At 45.8% G+C, this 17,867-nt stretch overlaps 1 protein-coding gene across 1 annotated transcript in view; it reads left to right on the top strand.

The window, feature by feature from the left end:
- FRAS1 (Fraser extracellular matrix complex subunit 1) overlaps window positions 1–17,867 on the top strand; it is a 356,176-nt gene that overhangs the window by 327,228 nt on the left and 11,081 nt on the right. Inside the window, exons 60-69 of the mRNA XM_083756149.1 lie at window positions 51–251; window positions 1,505–1,692; window positions 1,800–2,075; window positions 3,288–3,520; window positions 5,471–5,631; window positions 6,719–6,933; window positions 12,057–12,207; window positions 14,747–14,854; window positions 15,653–15,812; window positions 17,226–17,342. Coding sequence (XP_083612275.1) covers window positions 51–251; window positions 1,505–1,692; window positions 1,800–2,075; window positions 3,288–3,520; window positions 5,471–5,631; window positions 6,719–6,933; window positions 12,057–12,207; window positions 14,747–14,854; window positions 15,653–15,812; window positions 17,226–17,342 — 1,810 coding nt within the window. The remainder of the gene's footprint in view (window positions 1–50; window positions 252–1,504; window positions 1,693–1,799; window positions 2,076–3,287; window positions 3,521–5,470; window positions 5,632–6,718; window positions 6,934–12,056; window positions 12,208–14,746; window positions 14,855–15,652; window positions 15,813–17,225; window positions 17,343–17,867) is intronic.

Here is a 17,867-nt window from a genome sequence, read left to right as displayed (position 1 = left end):
ACATCTGGAGACACAAACAAGCAGCTTCTATTTTTCTTCTGTTTCTCTAGCTCCCACCATCGAGTTTGAGGAAGCTGCTTACCAAGTCCGTGAACCTCCTGGGCCTGAAGGGGTTGCTTTCTTGAATGTCAAGGTGCTGCGGAGAGGGGACCAGAACAGGACCTCCAAAGTTCGCTGCAGCACCCGGGACGGCTCTGCTCAGTCTGGGATTGATTACTACCCAAAGAGTCGAGTCCTCAAGTTCAGTCCTGGTAAAGCACAGAAAGTCTTCGAGTTCTGCAATAATTGTTTGGAGGCAAAAAATAAGCTTGCTTATGTCTTTTCTTTGAAGGCCATTGTGGGTGGGGCGGTCCGGAGAGGCTAATATCCGAAAGACATGGAACAGAATTGCTGGCATCTGTCTGTCTCGAGAGACAATGGAGTGCGCCTCCAGGGGTGAAGTCAACCCACTGGAGATTCACAGCGCCTGCTGTGGCTGCAGAGACCAGTAACTCGTAACTTCTGCCTCCCACATTGTTTTTGCTGCAATAGCACCTCCAAAGTGAAGTGACCTCCCTGGGGTGCAAGCCTGGGCCATTTGTATTGAGATCCTGAGCTGCCCAGACAACAGGACCCTCCTCTCAGCCTTGCTGATGTGGTCCAAAGGAAAGCAGAGCAATATGTTTGGCACCAGCTTGGTTGCAAGAGTTGCTGGAAGGAGACATACAAGACTCTCCTTCCTTAAAGCGCTTCCGTTCCCTTAGCTCTGCCCAGTCCGCTTCCTTCATCCCAGGGCTGTCCAGCTCCCAAGCCCCTGCAGAACACATGGGATATATTCCTGCTGAAATTAAAGGTCCATTCATTTCACTTGGGTATCACTGTGCTCAAAGCTGTCCTCTTGAAGTCAGTGGGAACTAAGATTGCTTTGAATGGTGGCTGGTTGTCCCCGTGGTTTTCTGTTCCTGAGGCCCATGTTTTTGCTTATCCCCACAACCTTCCTTTGCTCCCCAGCTTACAGTTCCCTTGGCTCCCATGTTTTCAGCCTCCCGAGGCCCCTTCTGCTCCCATTCGCGGCCCAGTTCCCCCTCCGTCTAGTGTGAGGCTTTTCAGCAACTCTTAAAGGCCTTACAGAAAATCTTGCAAGGCCAAGAGTTCTGTGCGTATCGTAAAGAATCAAAGCAGACATGCCCTCCAGCAATAATATGGGAGGTATATTTTGGATCACAGATTTTTATTAAAGTCGGACAGGCGCCATTAATCCTCACATGACATCTGTTAGTAAATCTGCCAAGCAATCCATCAGATGGCATGCTATATTTTGTAGTTTTTAGTTTTCTAAAGGCTCCTGGGCCACATCATTAGGGCCAAAGGGGTTACGATAAAAACTGGTGTGTGTGTGTGTGTGTTGTTAATCACAATGATTTAGTGGATCTGACCTCGGCATTGCTTTATGGAAGCATTTAAAAGTCCTGTCAGATTACAAGCTGGTTTGACTCAACCCTCTCTCTTGTGTCTGTTTGTGCAGGAGTGGACCACATCGTATTTAAGGTAGAGATCATGTCCAATGAAGACAGGGAGTGGCACGAGTCCTTTTCCCTGGTGTTAGGGCCAGACGACCCTGTTGAAGCTGTCCTGGGGGAGATCACCACTACAATCGTCACCATTCTGGACCAGGAAGCAGCTGGCAGCCTCATTTTGCCAGCCCCTCCTATTGTAAGTGGCTTTAACCTGCGGATCCCTGAGTTATTTGGGATTCACCGTTAGCTGCAGTTGCACGGTCCCTTCCCTGGAGTCCCAAGCCTTATATTGTGTCCCTGCAGGTGGTTACACTGTCCGAGTATGATCACGTAGAAGAAGAAGCCAAAGAAGGAGCTAAGAAGTCTCCCTCTCCGGGCTACCCGTTGGTCTGCGTGACGCCTTGCGACCCTCACTTCCCCAAGTACTCGGTGATGAAAGAGCGCTGCGGCGACGCTGGGATAAACCAGTCCTCCATACAGTTCAGTTGGGAAGTGGCTACGCCCACGGACGGGAATGGAGCCAGATCTCCCTTTGAAACGATTACAGACAACACTCCCTTCACCAGTGTCAATCACATGGTATGTGCAGAGACTGTCAAGAGGGCTTTGCAGACAAAGGAATGCAAGCGGCAAATAGTTAACTTTTTATTTTCAAAGATAACGCAGTCGATTCTATAGCTCTGGATACCTACACATGTCATTCTAGCGGCTAGGCAGCTATTCCCAGGTCCACGTTCTATGGAGCAGTTACAGCAACAGGGGACCACTCATCAGTTTATGTACTTTCCCCTGTTGGGCTGCATACACACAGCCAGAGACTATGCCTGCGTGAAAGCTTCCTCTGCTCCTCCCTTTTCAGTCCGCTCCTGGTTCTGGGAGACAGTGGAGCAGGAGATGGAGGGGAAGCACCTGGACCTTCACTTGCCTGACCTGCCTCTTCCTCTTCCTCCTACCCCTCCTGTGCTCCCCCTCCAGCTCTGAAGCTTCTCCTGCCTCTAGTCTTGCCTCCTGGCTGGTACAGTCCCCCACAGATCACTGGCCCTCGCTGCCAAGTTGGCAAAAGGCTGCCTTTGACAAGCAAGAGCTTTTCTCCCTTGACCTGCTACCTTTGATCTTTCTAACGGGAGAGGCTGGTGATCAGAGCAGAGAGTGTCCTAGCTGGCTTCCTGATCTTTCTCTGCTTTGTTTCCATCGCCTTATACTTCTGTATTACTGTTTTAATATGTGCGTGGCATAGTTAAAGGTAAAGTGACCCCTGACCATTAGGTCCAGTAGTGACCGACTCTGGGGTTGTGGCGCTCATCTCGCTTTATTGGCCGAGGGAGCCAGCATACAGCTTCCAGGTCATGTGGCCAGCATGACTAAGCTGCTTCTGGCGAACCAGAGCAGTGCATGGAAATGCCGTTTACCTTCCCGCCGGAGCAGTACCTATTTATCTACATGCACTTGACATGCTTTTGAACTGCTAGGTTGGCAGGAGCAGGGACCAAGCAACGGGAGCTCACCCCATCGCGGGGATTTGAACCACTGACCTTCTGATCGGCAAGCCCTAGGCTCTGTGGTTTAGACCACAGTGCCACCCGCATCCCATGTGGCATAGTTAAGCCTCTTTAAATGTGGATGGACAGAAAAGTAATAATGTTCTATTAATATATTGAAGCATTTAAATATATATATAAGGCTATCAGTTGTTTAGGCCACACTGAGAATCATTTCTCCTTCCTTCCTTCCTCCCTCTCTCTCTCTCTCTCTCTCTCTCTCTCTCTCTCTCTCTCCTTCCTTCCTTCCCAGGTGCTGGACAGCATTTACTTCAGCCGGCGATTCCACGTTCGCTGCGTGGCCAAAGCCGTGGACAAGGTTGGCCACGCCGGCACCCCACTGAGAAGCAACATAGTCACCATTGGGACAGACAGCGCCATCTGCCACACGCCAATAGTGGCTGGAACAGCCCGGGGGTTTCAAGCGCAGTCCTTCGTTGCCACTTTGAAGTATCTGGATGTTAAGCACAAGGAACATCCCAACAGGTAGAGGGCTTCCAAAAACTTTCAGGGAAATGGTAGAGAATTTGAATTTAATAGATATTTGGAGAAACCAACATTTATTAGACAGAGAGTTCACTTTTTATTCAAATGTGTATAAAACCAGTGCAAGGATAGTTGGAATTTGGCTATCCAAAGAATTAGAGTTAAAGGTGAGGAAAATAGAAATAAGGCCAAGAACAATATCAGATCATAATCCATTAATTTTAGAAATGCAGTATGAGAAACAAACCACTTTCAGATGAAGATTAAATGAAGATCTATTAGAGGACCATTTTTTAAAAAATGGAAAAAGTATTAGGGGATTATTTTGAGCTAAATTTGAACAAGGGGACAAATGTACAGATAGTATGGGATGCTAATTTTAGAAATGCTCCCAAATGATTCTCAGAAAAAAGAAAGATAAAGGATGATATCCAACATTAGTCATACTCAGAGCAGAACTATTAAAATCTCAGCCCCTTGATTTGAGGAGGTCTGTTCTGAATATAAATCGGTTCTTTCTTTGACCCAGAACTTTTCTCCTTGACCCGAAGAAAGAAAGGAATGCAAGGCATAAATGGTCGCTGCTTTCTTTATTTGGAACTTTTACTGCATTTTTTTAAAATGAAGGGAAGATCAAAAGATGAAACAGCAAGCATATAATGCCACTTGGGGTGGTGTTGGGAGAGTTAACACATTTGTAATCCATTTCCAGGGGTCTACATTTAAAAAATTTCCAAACACTTCACCATTTAGGGTATTGCTAATGAAAGGATTTGTGGCTGAAAACTGAAAATAGACCAAAAGGTTTTGCTAATAAAGTATCAGTGAAAATATTTCTTAACTAGCTTAGTGAGTGAATCTGTTTTTGAAAGGATCAGCAAGCTGGGGGGGGGGGATTGGGAGCTGTTTAGATTTCAGCCCCTCATGCATTGCTATATTAGGAATGAGTCTTGGATTCAAATAGCTCCTCCACACCTCAATATCCTGCTGCTAACTGAATGTAGGTCCTCTCTTACATTTGGCAGTGAACCAGCAGGCTGAACAATGTTGATTGCATGTGCAGGTCTGAAGTGTGTGCAATTCTGGATGCTGGCCACTAATTTCGAGGCTACAACCCTCTACCCATTTACCTGGGATAAGACACATCAAGCTTGGTGGGACTTGCCTCTGAGTAGACATGTGTGAAATGATGAACTTGGAAAGTTGCCTTATGCCAAGACAGGCCATTGGTCCATCCAGCAAAGTTTTTTCTACTCTGCTAGACGGATACTTTAAAAAGCAGAGACATCACCTTGCCGACAAAGGTCCGTATAGTTAAAACTATGGTTTTCCCAGTAGTGATGTATGGAAGTGAGAGCTGGACCATAAAGAAGGCTGATTGCCGAAGAATTGATGCTTTTGAATTATGGTGCTGGAGGAGACTCTTGAGAGTCCCATGGACTGCAAGAAGATCAGACCTCTCCATTCTGAAGGAAATCAGCCCTGAGTGCTCACTGGAAGGACAGATCCTGAGGCTGAGGCTCCAAGACTTTGGCCACTTCATGAGAAGAGAAGACTCCCTGGAAAAGACCCTGATGCTGGGAAAGATGGAGGGCACAAGGAGAAGGGGATGACAGAGGACGAGATGGTTGGACAGTGTTCTCAAAGCTACAAACATGAGTCTGACCAAACTGCGGGAGGCAGTGGAAGACAGGAGTGCCTGACATGCTCTGGTCCATGGGGTCACGAAGAGTCGGACATGACTAAACAACTAAACAACAGCAAAGGCGGCTGCTCCCCGGGCTTTCAGGAATGAAACATTCCCAGTCCTTCCAGGGATTAAAACAGGGTCCTGTGCTGCAAGGCAGTGCAATTTGCATTTTGTTGTGTTCATGCAATACGTGTGTCTTTTACCCAGTGCATCCTCTCCCTTCTCCCCACTTCAACTCTTGCTGCTTTGTGGTTTTCCAGAATCCATATCTCAGTGCAGATTCCACACCAGGACGGAATGCTCCCTCTCATCTCCACGATGCCTCTGCACAACTTGCACTTCCTCCTGTCGGAATCCATCTACAGGCACCAGCATGTCTGTTCCAACCTGGTCAGCATCCAAGATCTTAAGGGCATCTCAGGTAATCAATTACGGGCTGCTGCCACTTAATGTGTGCATTCGTGCAGCAGCAGTTTCGCTGCTGGCATCCTGCAGGTCTGGTCCTTGATGGCAGGAGTCCCTGTAGAGAGGCCCTGAAGACCACCTCCAGGTGGGCATAGATCAATGGGCATAGGGGGCTTGGCCTGTGATGTATCTTGAGCCCTACGTCTCCAGACCCTGTGGCATTTGCACAAAGATGCAGGCAGAGAAATAGGCAATCGTCCTCGTCTGCCCTCATTCTTGCAAAGGGTTGCAGGTCAGCTTCTTGCAGGACTGGATGCTGAAACAAACATTCTATGTGTTCAATGAGCAGTTTGACCCTGATGCTGTAAATAGCAGATATTATCGGCCTATTTATGCATGAAATGTTGGTTTTTGGTAAAGTAGAAAGGAAATAAAAGGTAGGTAAAGTAAAAGGAGAATTCCCCCCCGGGTGCCTAGATTGGTGCAAGTATTCTATGGTGAGAGAGCCCCAGCAGAGATTGGAAGGGAAAAATACTTGCAGCAAAGTGGAAATGTAGGCTGTTGGACCTTTAAATTATCCCCTTCTGAGTTTCTTCCAAAGTTACCCACTTCCCTTAGCATAGAAAGAGACCACATGTTTGGTAAGCTGAAAATGGTTTACTTAAATCTTCACATGTTAGATTCATGTGCTTTTCCATACAGCAGCAAGAAAAGTCAGGCAGTAAAACTGAGGTTAGCTCCCCAAAGCTACGTGTTTCTAAATTATAGGTATAGAAACACAAAAGTGGCTTCTTAAAGCCATGCGGTCTAAGCTTGAAGCATCCACCTTAGACATCCTTAATGGAGAGGTCCACATGGTGGAATAAAGGTGGTAAGTAGGAGAACAAAGAGTTTGATAGACCTTCCTCCCAAGGTGAGGGGGTGTGGCCTAGCTAAGCCTGGCAGGACAGCTTGCTCTCTGGTCTTAACCCCTTCATGCATTAATTAGAGTTAATCATGTTGGCTGGATATATCCCACATGAAATGTATTTCACAGCAGATCTGATGTATAACCAATGCGTAACATAACGAAACCTTGATATATCCCCTGGTTTCCATCACAGAAGCTGGATTCCTAGATGAAGTGACCTACAATAGCATCGTTCTGGGACCCGGGTACGATCGACCGTACCAGTTTGACCCCAGTGTGAGAGAGCCAAAGACCATCCAGCTGTACAAGCACCTGAACCTGAAGAGCTGCATCTGGACTTTTGACGCGTACTATGACATGACAGAATTAATTGACGTCTGTGGAGGATCGGTCACTGCAGACTTCCAGGTAATGCTGTCCAGCTGGGGGCCAGTCAGGAAAATCTCCTATTGGGTTTTTTGGATTGAATGCTGGGGTCCCCAGTATGATTCCTGTGGACACCAGGACACCTTCTCCCCCCCACACACTTGGGGGCCTGTTAAGGCCCTCTGCCCCTCCCAAATTTTATTTATTTATTTATTTATTTATTTATTTATTTATAAATAAAAATATTTTATGGGGGGGAATACATGAACAAAGACATACAGATACCACAAATACACATAGAAACACACATGCTACATATACAAACTAAGACATCTTACCCCCCCTTGACCTCCCTCCACCACTGCTCGACTTCCTTAATTTTTAATTTAATTATTTCATTGCATTTCTAAAAACCTTCGTCTTCATCTCTTGCAACCATTTCTGATTTTATTTTCACCTTTACATACTTACATACTTAATCTGTACTCGCTAACCATATATTTATATTCACACATCCCCTTTACATGTTTAATCTATGCATATTAACATATTCTTTTTAGAGCAGCATTTTATTTTCCCATGTATTCTTTGAAGCATTTCCATTCTGGTTTTAAATTCTGATTTGTTTGAGATCTTATAATTGCTGTGAATTTTGTCAACTCTGTGTATTCATTTAGTTTATAAATCCATTCTTCTTTAGGGAAGTTCAGGGAAGTTTTTAATGTGTGACATTTTAATGTATTCTTAATCTTTGTTGGAAGCCGCCCAGAGTGGCTGGGGAAACCCAGCCAGATGGGCGGGGTACAAATAATAAATTAATATTATTATTATTATTATTATTATTATTATTATTATTATTATTATTATTATTTAGAGGGTACTGTCTTGTCTTTCTATTTGCTGGCTAGAACTATTCTGGCGGCTACTGTATGATTCCTGTGGACACCAGGACACCCCCCCCCCCAACTTGAGGACCTGTTAAGACCCTCTGCCCCTCCCAAATTTTATTTTTTTAATGAGTTTCTGGAAGGTTTTCCCACCCCCTCCTTTTTTAGGCGTCTGCCTGCTTTTTTATCTGTTTGGTTTGGGGGAAGTGGTGTAGATATTTTGCCAGTTTCGGGGCAAGGTTGTCAGTTCGGAATATCACCAGTTTATCATCGTCATAAACTTTATGAGAGCCAGTGTGGTGTAGTGGTTAAGAGCGGTAGTCTCATAATCTGGGGAACCGGGTTCGTGTCTCCGCTCCTCCACATGCAGCTGCTGGGTGACCTTGGGCCAGTCACACTTCTCTGACGTCTCTCAGCCCCACTCACCTCAGAGAGTGTTTGTTGTGGGGGAGGAAGGGAAAGGAGAATGTTAGCCGCTTTGAGACTCCTGAAAGGGAGTGAAAGGCGGGATATCAAATCCAAACTACTCTTCTTCTTCTTCTTCTTCTTCTTCTTCTTCTTCTTCTTCTTCTTCTTCTTCTTCTTCTTCCACTAGCCAAAGGCCATGGCATCATTCACAACGGGAACAAAAAGAAAAGCAACAATAAGCATAAAAACCATAAAAACATCAGGCACTGCAGATACAATAAACCAAGATCACTTCTCCTAAAAATTATTTGTTGCATACAATAGAATAGCAAGGGGTTCTCAGGTAGAATGTGCCAGCTTAAATGTCCGAATCACCTTTGCAATTGACCACTATTTTATCTAGTTCTTTTCTCCTGATCTTCTTAGCTGCCAACACATATAGTGCTACTTTATAAGTTACAAAGTCATCAGTAAATATCATTGGTTGTTCTTCTGGGAAACTAGCCTTCTGAAGTGCCCACAAGAGTCCCTTCGATTTGTAAATGTGCCGCTGGACCCTACTAAACAGGCAGGGGTGATGACTTGGAACCAGTTCATGAGCCAGATCCAGAACAGGCCTACTCTTTTGACAACTCAGTGGGGCTGCCCCCCTGGAAATTACTTGAAATCTTTAGAAGAAGAATCAGGAGCTGCTCCATCCTTTGCCGTCCTGGCTTGTATTCAAGTCCTGGCCACTGAATACAAACTCTGCTTTTGCTGGAGGTTGTTTCCACTAACGATAATAATAATAATAATAATAATAATAATAATAATAATAATAATAATAATTTATACCCCGCCCATCTGGCTGGGCTTCCCCAGCCACTCTGGGCAGCTTCCAACAAAATATTAAAATACAGGAGTGCATCAAACATTAAAAGCTTCCCTAAACAGGGCTGCCTTCAGATGTCTTCTAAAAGTCTGGTAGTTGTTGTTCTCTTTGACAGCTGGTGGGAGGGTTTTCCACAAGGCGGGTGCCACTACCGAGAAGGCCCTCTGCCTGGTTCCCTGTAACCTGGCTTCTTGCAGTGAGGAAACCGCCAGAAGGCCCTTGGCACTGGACCTCAGTGTCTGGGCAGAACAATGGGGGTGGAGACGCTCCTTCAGATATACAGGACCAAGGCCATTTAGGGCTTTAAAGGTCATCACCAACACTTTGAATTGTGCTTGGAAATGTACTAGCTCGGGAACACCCCAAGTAGAAGCAATCTCAACTGGTTTGCAACTGGTGACATTTTCTTGAGGGTCAGAGGGGCTCCCCTGAACAGTGTGGGACAGGGCTTTGGAATTTAAGTAGTCGTAGGATGCATGCTTATTTATTAGGTATGTATTTTCCTGCATTTTCCCACCTTTCTCCTGTTGTGGCATCAAAGTGGCATGCCTGTGGCTTCCACGAGGTCTCCCATCTGGACGCTGACCAGAGCTAGCCCTGCTTAGCTTCAGCAAGGTGGTGGCATCATACACCTTCAGGCTATACCCTGGGATCATTTGTCTCCATTTCAGGCTCTGTAGAGAGCATGAAAAGAGAGACATGGCCTCTACCCTGGCCTTAAATTAGGAGACTTTCAGCGATACTGGAGAAGAATGAAACCATAGTTACTTGGTGATGCTAATAGCCACAGAAACCTATTCACCTGTCACCTCAATTATAGAAATCGTTATGAGATGAAGATAAAAAGGGCACCTGGGTGTCTGGCCATGCTTGCTTTATTAATCAGCAGTAAAATAAGTGGATTTTCAGATTTCTTTTAGGGCTTCTCCGTAAAGGAAGAGGTGGCTCGATGCTGTCATATGCGCAGGAATTGTACTAAAATGGATAATCACACTTGCCTTTGAATGTTAGTTTCAGCCTAAAGCATTGTGTAGACGGAACATGGTCCTTGCTGCTTTCTTTCTCTTTCCAAAAGATCTTTGAGTGCCAGATTAAATCAGATTTTAATCATGTTTATGTGACTTTTATTGTAGTCCTTTGGTTTTAAATTGCTTTGGGACTCTATTTATTTATTTTTTTAGTTGCGAGTGATTTATAAATTGCATAAAACTAAACCATGAGAAAACCACTTCACGCCCTCTCCACATGCACGGAGGCTGGCTCTCAGCCTCCGCACGATTGAGGGGATCCCCGGCCGCGTCATCCCCTGGCCAGCCAATTGGCTGGCCTAGGGGTGTGTGGCTTGCGCGTTATCACACTGGCGCGGCCGGGGATCTCTCTCTTTTGCCGCCTCAGCTCAATGGGAACCAAGGATTGCAGAGCTCTGGAGCAGTAAGATGTGGGTCAAACGCCTTTGCCTTCAGTTTGTGTGGCCTTGGGGCTCTGCTACCTAAAGGTATGTCTGTGTCCAAAGGTAGCAACCTGGTTTGATGATGAAGTCAAGGAACACTGGTGTTTTTTTCAAGACTATCAATCATAATTAATAGTAAATGTGGTGAATTAGTAATACCAGTGTGGTATAGAAGTTACAGCAGGGGGACTGTGACTCTTTGTGTGTGTGTGTGTGTGTGTGTGTGTATGAAGACAGGAGTGCCTGGTGTGCTCTGGTTCATGGGGTTACGAAAAGTCAGACACGACTAAACGACTAAACAACAACATACCATATTTTTTGCTCTATAAGACTCACTTTTTCCCTCCTAAAAAGTAAGGGGAAATGTGTGTGTGTCTTATGGAGCGAATGCAGGCTGCGCAGCTATCCCAGAAGCCAGAACAGCAAGAGGGATTGCTGCTTTCACTGCGCAGCGGTGTTCTGGCTTCTGAGATTCAGAATATTTTTTTCCTTGTTTTCCTCCTCCAAAAACTAGGTGCGTCTTGTGGTCTGGTGCGTCTTATAGAGCGAAAAATACGGTATACACACACACACACATATTTTTATTGGTTTTTTTGGCATATCATTTCCAACAGACACATGACATAATTTCTTATCTTACAAAATATTTTAGACTTCCGTCAACACCTCTGATGATTTTCCGTTCTTTATCACTTATTCTGCATTTCTTAATTTCTCTATTACTCTTAATTATCATTAACTATTAAATCTCCTCATAGTCTTTCTTGCAATATTTCAAATAGCCCTCCTTACAAAACTTCTTGCAATCCTGCTAGCGTAATCTGTTCATTAAAATTACTTTTCATATATTTTGTATATTTACTCCAGTCTTCTAAGAATCCAGCTTTCGAATCCTCCCTGTTAATTTATCCAATTCTGCATAGTCCATCAACTTCATCTGACCTGTGACTCTTCATATGATCGTGGACGCCAACCCATCAGCCCCAGTCAGCTGACTGATGGTCAAGGATGATGGGAGCTGTAGTCCAGCAATACCTCGAGAGCCACAGGTCACCAAACCCCCTTGACAGAGTGCTGGACTTTGATGGGGTTCATATCTGGTGCCTGGTCCCATGATTAAAAAGCATGTGGTGCAGGAACCTTGTAGTGCTAAGCAGGATATAGGTCTGGTCAGAGTCTAGATGGATCTGGGACCCCTATGTTGCTACCTTGAACTCCAAGGCTGGAGATAAGCCTTGTCTCCCCTATTCACTTCTTTGGTTGATCTTAGGCCAGTCACTCTCTTGGTCTTGTAGAATTGTAGTTGGAAAGGATGATGGGGGTTATCTAATGCAGCCCCCTGCAATGCAAGAATCTTTTTGCCCAACGTGTGTCTCAAATCCATGACCTTGAGATTAAGAGCCTCATGCTCTAGCCACAGTCAAGCCCTCTTTTCACTAGGTTGCCCTGAGGAAGAACTGGGTGGATCATATCTGCTGCCCTGAGCTCCTTTGGAGGAAAGCCTGGATGGGGAAAAATGCAAACATTTTCACTCTGTGTTCACTGATAGGTTCGCGATTCAGCTCAGTCCTTCCTGACAGTCCATGTCCCTCTCTACGTCTCCTACATTTATGTGACCGCGCCTAGAGGATGGGCCTCTCTGGAACATCACACTGAGATGGAGTTTTCCTTCTTCTATGACACAGTCCTCTGGAGAACAGGTGAGTGGTTGTGGCGCAAAAGTGTGCTATGAAGCAACGTTGCCGGTGTGCCTGGTCCCATGATTTGAAAGCATGTGGGGCAGGAACCTTGTAGGGCTAAGCAGGATATAGGTCAGAGTCTAGATGGATCTGGGACCCCTACGTTGCTAGAAGAAGAAGAAGAAGAAGAGAAGTTTGGATTTGATATCCCGCCTTTCACTCCCTTTAAGGAGTCTCAAAGCAGCTAACATTCTCCTTTCCCTTCCTCCCCCACAACAAACACTCTGTGAGGTGAGTGGGGCTGAGAGACTTCAGAGAAGTGTGACTGGCCCAAGGTCACCCAGCAGCTGCATGTGGAGGAGCGGAGACGCGAACCCGGTTCCCCAGATTACGAGACTACCGCTCTTAACCACTACACCACATTGGCTCTCCACACTGGCTACCTTGAACTCCAAGGCTGGAGATAAGCCTTGTCAACAAACAGTATGCAGAAGTCATTGTATTTAATGAGACTTAGGATTGCAGCCCAAATAAATAAGTGACCCTTGTCAGGCTTAAGAATAGCAAAGTGCAGGGGGACTTCGAGCTCGGAGCACGGGAAGCCCACCCAAAATTTTATAATTTGGCACAATATTTGGACTCTTTGATTATTGGATAATTTGTATAATTTGGAATATATAATGCGGTGTGATTGGATTTTTAAAATGGAAAACTCAATAAATATCATTTACCCACCCCCACCCCCCAAAAATATAGCAAAGTGTGCTTACTCATTCTTTTTTGAAAACAATGCTATGGTGATGATTGTGAGCCGCTTTGAGCTCAACTTTTGTTATTGGAAAAAAGGAAAACAAATATTAAATCAAATGAAAAACCCAATGCTTAGGGGGACTTTAATGGCCTGAAGCTGGCTTGGTAGTGAGATTTGGGAGACACCACCACCCTTGACTCGACTTGACACCATCCCCTTTTAAAACCACATCTGAAAAAATATGGGAGGCAGCAGTAACTCATAGATGGCATCTGACACCAGTTAAACTGATCTACGTGAAGGAGGAGATGTTGCCCAACTGTTGGCGTGGTTGTTCAACTAGGGGGACCTTTCTCCACATGTGGTAGCAGTATCCTAATGTTGACCAATTCTGGGATATTCTTTTTGACAAGATTCCACAATTACCAAACAAGTGGGTCCCAAGTCTCCCTCTTTGGGTCTTTTGCCTCTGTGACTGGGCCCAACACTTTTTCATACACACTTAGTATGCTTCCTGCTGAATGCAGTAAGATCTATCAGACCCTACATTGGATGTTTGAAGCCCTTGTATTTCGTCTCTGATCCTCTCAGTCTTCAGTGCTAGGGGTCATAAGGAACCTGGGACCTTTGACACAGCGTGTTCTCCTTCATGGAGAACACGTGTTGCGGTGGGGGCCACCGGGACACTCCGAAGTTGGGGGCGGGCTAACTGATCGTTGGCCACTGATGCGATTGGGGCTTCCCTTGTTGTTGGGAAGAAAATGTTGCCATTTGTTGATTGACAGCCAGAAATGCTAAAACTCCTTGCACGAGGCTAGGGCTTCCTCTTTTCGCCCGTGCATCGGATTGCCCGTCCCACCCTCCCTAGAATTAGGGTTGTTTGACCTTGCTATGCCTGTCATGGGGTCGTCTGCTCTTGGGGCAGGGGCCCGGTAGGAATTTTGTCCATCTGGATGATTGGCTGGTGCCATTTGGTTTTTGCCTACTGCGTAGCAAATCGTCACAACTTGTAAGGTTGCAGTTAGGCATTGGTTTATGGTTTGGTTGGTTGAGGGGCATGGATTGGCTGTGCCTGCCCCTCTAATGCTGCTGCTGCAAGGGATTCCGTTAAAGGAATTGGGGGCTAACTATTGCTTGTCCACTCTGTCAAGGGGGCTCAGGCCATAGCAATGAGCTCCTGGTTGCATTTGGGGTGAGGGCAGGTTCCCTGCTCCGCGTAACCCCCAAGTGTATTCCCCTATTCTGACTTTCGCATCGTGCGGAATGTCAGTCTGTCCCCCATGGTGGGGGCAGATAGTCGCAACCAATGCCTAAGCAACCACTCACAAATTTGTATTTTAATAAAGTTGTGGTCAAAATTATGCCAAAAATCTTAAACAAAAAATTCTGTGTGATGTGTGAGTTATTGGGGTGGCCCTGGGGACCTCGACATGCAATTGCTGGTTTTCTTTTCTCTTGTTTGTAAATGAGTCCACTGAGAGGGAAAATCTCCCAGCTACTCATGAAAACCTCTGCAGAAGCTTTCTAAGTTAGATAGGATTGGTCTCACCAGATCCTGGTCCCCTCCCCCCTTTCCTTTTCTTTGTTTCCCATTCTTTTATACTTATGATTTGTTGGACACAAGAACCGTACTTGTTATTATTGTTGTATTTGTTCATGTTCTTGGAAAAATGAACAAAGTACAACTCTAAAAACTGGCTTAGCTCTCTTCTTTCTGTCGCTGGATTGTGACAGGAGGACCAGTGCACTTTGATTAATGCTCCTTTATCCCTTTGTGAAGGAGGCAGCTGATTCTCTTGTTTCCTCCAGGCATTCAGACCGACAGCGTCCTTTCTGCTAGGCTACAGATAATAAGGATCTACATTCGAGAGGATGGTCGGCTAGTCATTGAGTTCAAGACTCATGCCAAGTTCCGAGGTAAACAGCTCTTGATTTCTGCAAGGAAACCTGTTTGGATGAAGGTCACACTTTCTAGAATCCCTGACTCTTATGCCTCATCCCAGATATGGGCAGATGCTGGTTGTTGCAGGATGATGGCACCCTAAGGGAAAAAGGTAAAGGACCCCTGGACAGTTAAGTCCAGTCAAAGGCGATTATCGTGTCGTGGCGCTCATTTCGCTTCAGGCTGAGCGAGCTGGCGATTGTCCACAGGCAGCTTTCCGGGTCATGTGGCCAACATGACTAAACCGCTTCTGGTGCAACAGAACACCGTGACGGAAACCAGAGTGCACGGAAACGCCATTTCCCTTCCCTACACAGCGGTACCTATTTATCTACTTGCACTGGCCTGCTTTCGAACTGCTAGGTTGGCAGGAGCTGGGACAGAGCAACTGGAGCTCACCCCATCGCCCGGATTCGAACCGCCGACCTTCCGATTGGCAAGCCCAAGAGGCTCAGTGGATTAGACCACAGCACCACCCACATATATAATAATAATAATTTATTATTTATATCCCACCCATCTGGCCGAGTTTCCCCAGCCACTCTGGGCGGCTCCCAATCGAGTGTTAAAAAACAATACAGCATTGTTCCTGATGGCACCCTACAACCTCTAAGGCACACCTTTCCCCATTTGCCTTTACTTGTCCCAGGGCTAAGCCCTGGTATTCATAGATGGCTCAGAAGCTAAATCCTTAAGACCCTTAGATTAAGCAAAATGATGCTAATGCTACTATTGTCATCAAGGAGAACATCCGTTTTCCCCTCTCTATGCAGGGCACTTTGTGATGGAACACCACACTTTGCCAGATGCAAAGTCTTTCATCATGACTCCTGATCATTTGGGAGGGATGGAGTTTGACCTGCAGCTTTTGTGGAGTGGCCAGACTTTCGATTCCCCTTATCAGCTCTGGAGAGCAACCAGCTCCTACAGCAGGTAAGACAAAAAAAAAAAAAAACCCTGCTACTGAAGCTGCTGCCATCCTACTGCTCCCCAGGATTTCTTCAGTTTGATGCTAGGTTTCTGTCAGGGTGAATTTGCAGAACCAGGGGGACATAACATTGAAGGCAGCAGGGGAATGATCCTGGAATGAGTTGATGCATAGCACTAGGACTTTGGAGGGACTGTGTGGGACAGAGGGTGGGCTTTGCCAGTTATTAGGAATTTGGGGGACAAGGGCTTTGGGAATCCTGCTGGAGAAAAGCAAAGGCTGAGGCAGAAAATAAAGGCTGCTCCTGGCAAAAGAGGAATGGTGGTTTTGAAAGGCAGTTGAGGGTTCTGCACACCTAACTGCCTCACTGACATTTCCGGGTTGGAGGTTAGTCGGAAATATGGCTGAGTCTGCTCATGGCAATAGGTTTCCCGTGGGATTAAGGACCCACTCTCTGCATGTTTGTACTTGAGAGGGCTGTTGTTCAGCTCTTCTTCCACGAGAGCAACTTTCTCTGATTTGCTGTCCTTTCCACACTCTGCAACTGCCTGCTGGACCAAAGTTGCAGAGCAGAGAAGACATAGGACCTAAGATTCGAACTTTCTCTTTAATTTCAAGGGATGGTGAGCTAGAAATTAATTGACATCAATAAAACTGGTGAATTTGGACCTGTTCCACCCCACCTAGCCCCCTGCCATGGAGTTATTCTCAGGTCTGGGAAACTAAAGATGGCTGAATAGTATGACAGCCACATTATTTTCTTAAGAATTCTATCCCACAAACACAAAAATTGGTACTACTCCTTAACTATTTCAGCCAATCAGGTCGTGCAGTGGTTACACTTTGCTCCCGCCGCTTGTGCGGGGAAGTGCAAAGAGGTCTTTTTTGCAGCATCTACAAAGTGAGAAAATGTGCACTAAAGAAAATAAATCTGTAGCAGAGAGCATCAGGAGGCGGAATCTCTTACGAGCATTACCTGGAAGATTGCATGTGAGAGAGACTTCTTCATCTTCTTTTGGTGTTTGATCTAATTCCTGAAGTGTCAACACACCTATCCAACCCATGGGAAGACGTACATTTCTCTGCAGTGAGTTGCCACTTTAGATGCTACCCAAAAGTGTAGCAACAGGATACACAAATCCTCTTGATGCCCAAAGCCATCCATAGTTGTTCTGGTCAAAGAACCAGGCCCTACTTAAAGTTTTTTTCTAGAGATCAAGCTGCAGCCAATTACCTATATTCTGTCCTATATGTGGTTCAAACGCTGCTGGTAAATTGTTTGCCCAGAAGGCTGTTCCATTTCTGTGTTTCTTTTGTTCACCTGGCCAAGCTCACCAGGCCCTTAAACAAAGGACTTCGGGGTATAAATAGCAATGCAAATCAATACAGTAACTATGGTGCTTCCTCTCTGCTTCCAGGAAGGATTACTCGGGAGAATACACCATCTACTTAATACCATGCACAGTGCAGCCCACGCAATCATGGGTTGATCCAGGAGACAAGCCTTTACCCTGCACTGCTCATGCTCCAGAAAAGTAAGGAGATGCTCATTTTATTTGTGGCTTGATTTACCATGCCTGGGAATATCCATCAGTAAAGAGAGAGAGAGAGAGAGAGAGAGAGGGAGGGATGAACACACAGATACCTGCACACCTTTTCCTACATGCAGAAGGCGATTCCTCCCATTCTACTCTCCCAACCGTGCCACGTTCTTCTTTGGCCATTGAGTGGACTGGCTGGATTCAGAGCAGTGGTTGGAGGCACCATCTGCAGAACTTCCAGGGGAAGAAGGCTCAGAGCCAGGGGATTGATGAGTGGTCAAAAGGAGAAGAGGAGACAGACTGGGTTGAGGAGGAGTCAGAAGCCGAAGAGGCAGCAGGGTTTAGTGAACAGAGAGAGGCTGTGGCAGAGAGCAGTCCAGACTCAGAGACAATAGCAGAGGGTGATCAAGAGGCTGAACGTGCGGCAAGCAAAACTCGTTCTTGACAATCGTGGTTGGGTGGGTGTTATTCAACAAGCCTTTTCTTGCAAAGCACACTGCACCATTAAGGCATCCTAGC

This window comes from Podarcis gaigeae (assembly GCF_964106915.1).
Source record: "Podarcis gaigeae genome assembly, chromosome: 9".
In the NCBI taxonomy this organism is placed as follows: Eukaryota; Metazoa; Chordata; class Lepidosauria; order Squamata; family Lacertidae; genus Podarcis; species Podarcis gaigeae.
The sequence above is the reverse complement of the archived record's forward strand: the minus strand, read 5'-3'. Positions and strand labels throughout refer to the sequence as shown.